The sequence below is a fragment of the Limulus polyphemus genome, unplaced genomic scaffold, assembly GCF_000517525.1.
Source record: "Limulus polyphemus unplaced genomic scaffold, Limulus_polyphemus-2.1.2 Scaffold6055, whole genome shotgun sequence".
Taxonomy (NCBI): domain Eukaryota; kingdom Metazoa; phylum Arthropoda; class Merostomata; order Xiphosura; family Limulidae; genus Limulus; species Limulus polyphemus.
In genome coordinates, this window is record NW_013671665.1 from 28,527 (window position 1) to 30,770 (window position 2,244).

The 2,244-nt window shown below is 34.2% G+C and overlaps 1 protein-coding gene across 1 annotated transcript in view; it reads left to right on the forward strand.

The window, feature by feature from the left end:
* Positions 1-2,244, forward strand: part of LOC106473299 (exocyst complex component 4-like) — a 41,465-nt gene that overhangs the window by 18,080 nt on the left and 21,141 nt on the right. Inside the window, exons 12-13 of the mRNA XM_022401762.1 lie at positions 367-510; positions 1,869-1,955. Coding sequence (XP_022257470.1) covers positions 367-510; positions 1,869-1,955 — 231 coding nt within the window. The remainder of the gene's footprint in view (positions 1-366; positions 511-1,868; positions 1,956-2,244) is intronic.

The window sequence follows — 2,244 nt, forward strand, 5'->3', positions numbered from 1 at the left end:
AAGTCAGGAGCCATAAGAACAAAGGATCGGGGGGAGGGAAAGTCAGGAGCCATAAGAACAAAGGATCGGGGGGTGAAAATCAGAATTGTAATATAAAAGTGAGGGCAGTGGGTCAGATTGCACCATTTATGAGGATGTCATCCAAAGTTTGTAGTGATGATTTGCTTTGAAAGCTTGTTTTACAATAAACATTAATTATTTTATCTCCTGTTGGTTCATTTGAAATGTGTAGCTCTGTTTATGGTTCTCTCTGTAGCCGAGAGAGAGAAGAATATTGTGTTATTCATTCTTGTATCCGTGCGTTATAATGTAGTTAATAGATTGAAATATTTACATCATGTAACATTGCTGTTTTATTATGTGTAGCTGGAAATATTAGTTGGAGAATACTTAGATATCCATAACACAACTTCAACTCCGCAAAACCCTCCTCCAGCCTTTACGGAAGCTACTGCTACTAGTGGCATGGCGTCTTACTTTGCTAAACGTCGTAACATCAAACCAAAAAAGGTAAAATTCTCTCACTGGTGTTTAATTCTAAGATACTATCTAGGATTTTCTTGGTAGACAAAAAGAGATGAACAGAATCTTTAGTGTTTTGATAAAATGTTAAATGACGCTCTGGTTCCCAAATTAATTTGTACTTTATTTTCACCCGAATTTTGGTCAGCTATTTATTGTGTACTCAGATCTTTCATCCAATACTGTTGCTCTTTATGAAAGAATATTTTTATATACACAAGAACTGTTTGTTTAATGAACTTCTCTGTTAATGTTAATCAGTTTGGCACAGTGATATCAAAGTTTGAAAAGTTTATTACAAGATGATTTAGTAACAAATGTGCATTGCTTCGACAAGGCTTTATCTTTATGAGGAGCACAAAGCTGTATTCAAACTTTTTGGTCTCAAAGTGGGTTCCTGGTCATTAAAAATGTATCAAAGTTTAAAATTGCAAGATAATGTAGTAACAAATGTGCATTGCCTCGACAAGGTTTTGTCTTTATGAGGAGCACAAAGCTGTATTCAAACTTTATAGTCTCAGAGTGGGTTCCTGTTCATTAAAAATGTATCAAAGTTTAAAATTGCAACAGTGTAGTAACAAATATACAATGCTTCAACAAGGTTTTGTCTTTATGAGGAGCACAAAGCTATGTTCAAACTTTATGGTCTCAAAGTGGGTCCCTGGTTATTAAAAATGTATCAAAGTTTAAAATTACAAGATAATGTAGTTACAAATATACAATGCTTCGACCAGGCTTTGTCTTTATGAGGAGCACAAAGCTGTATTCAAACTTTATGGTCTCAAAGTGGGTCCCTGGTTATTAAAAATGTATCAACGCTCTTGTATTGTCTCATTACGTATACATTACATTTTTGTGTAGGTTGGTTAAAATACCATTTTTACATATGCTCTATAGTACAATTTGTAGAAATTTGTTTGCATTAATTTAGATTAACATTAGATTAACAACAAATGTGACTGTTTGCCATGAGAGTGTCGACGTTTCATTATTTGTTTATTGCTGGCTAATGTTAGAACAATGTAAAAAATTAAATTGTGTAGGCCTAATTAAAAACTACACGATATTTTATTGTTTTGCGGAATAACCTACAGCTTGGAATCCTCAGGAAATATATTTGTTTTTTACTTATCCTATGTTACAGAGAGAATAGTTTTTGAATAATGAAGTTTAATTGAGTCGTATGGGATTGTGCTACAAATCTAACACTTTACATGCTTTGTCAAGTGCAGTTGTTTATTGTAGTTTTTGATTTGTTCGTACTTAATGGTTTATATTAAGAGTTGTTTTTATGCCTTAGTTGATGACTTTGTAAATACTGTAACTCTCGTTTTTTTCCCTCACAGTTTGCATTGTTCCGGTTCGACCGCTCCTCACATGCTATTAGCATGAACACATATTTACAAGAACAAAACGAAGCGATCAAGGAGAAGGTGAGGATCTTTTGGAGTTTTTCTATCATGGAGTATAACTTTAGTAGGTTTCAGAGATTTATTTATTCTAGAAACAGTTTTGTTAAAAGCTTCTATATCAAACTTGTGGAAGCTTTTGAAGAAAAGTTCTTTATCACCAAGGAAACTTTTTACTTGTGTGGGGTTGTCAGGAGGGTTTTGAACTTGTGTGGGGTTGTCAGGAGGGTTTTGAACTTGTGTGGGGTTTCAGGATGGTTTTGAACTTGTGTGGGGTTGTCAGGATGGTTTGAACTTGTGTGGGGTTGTCAGG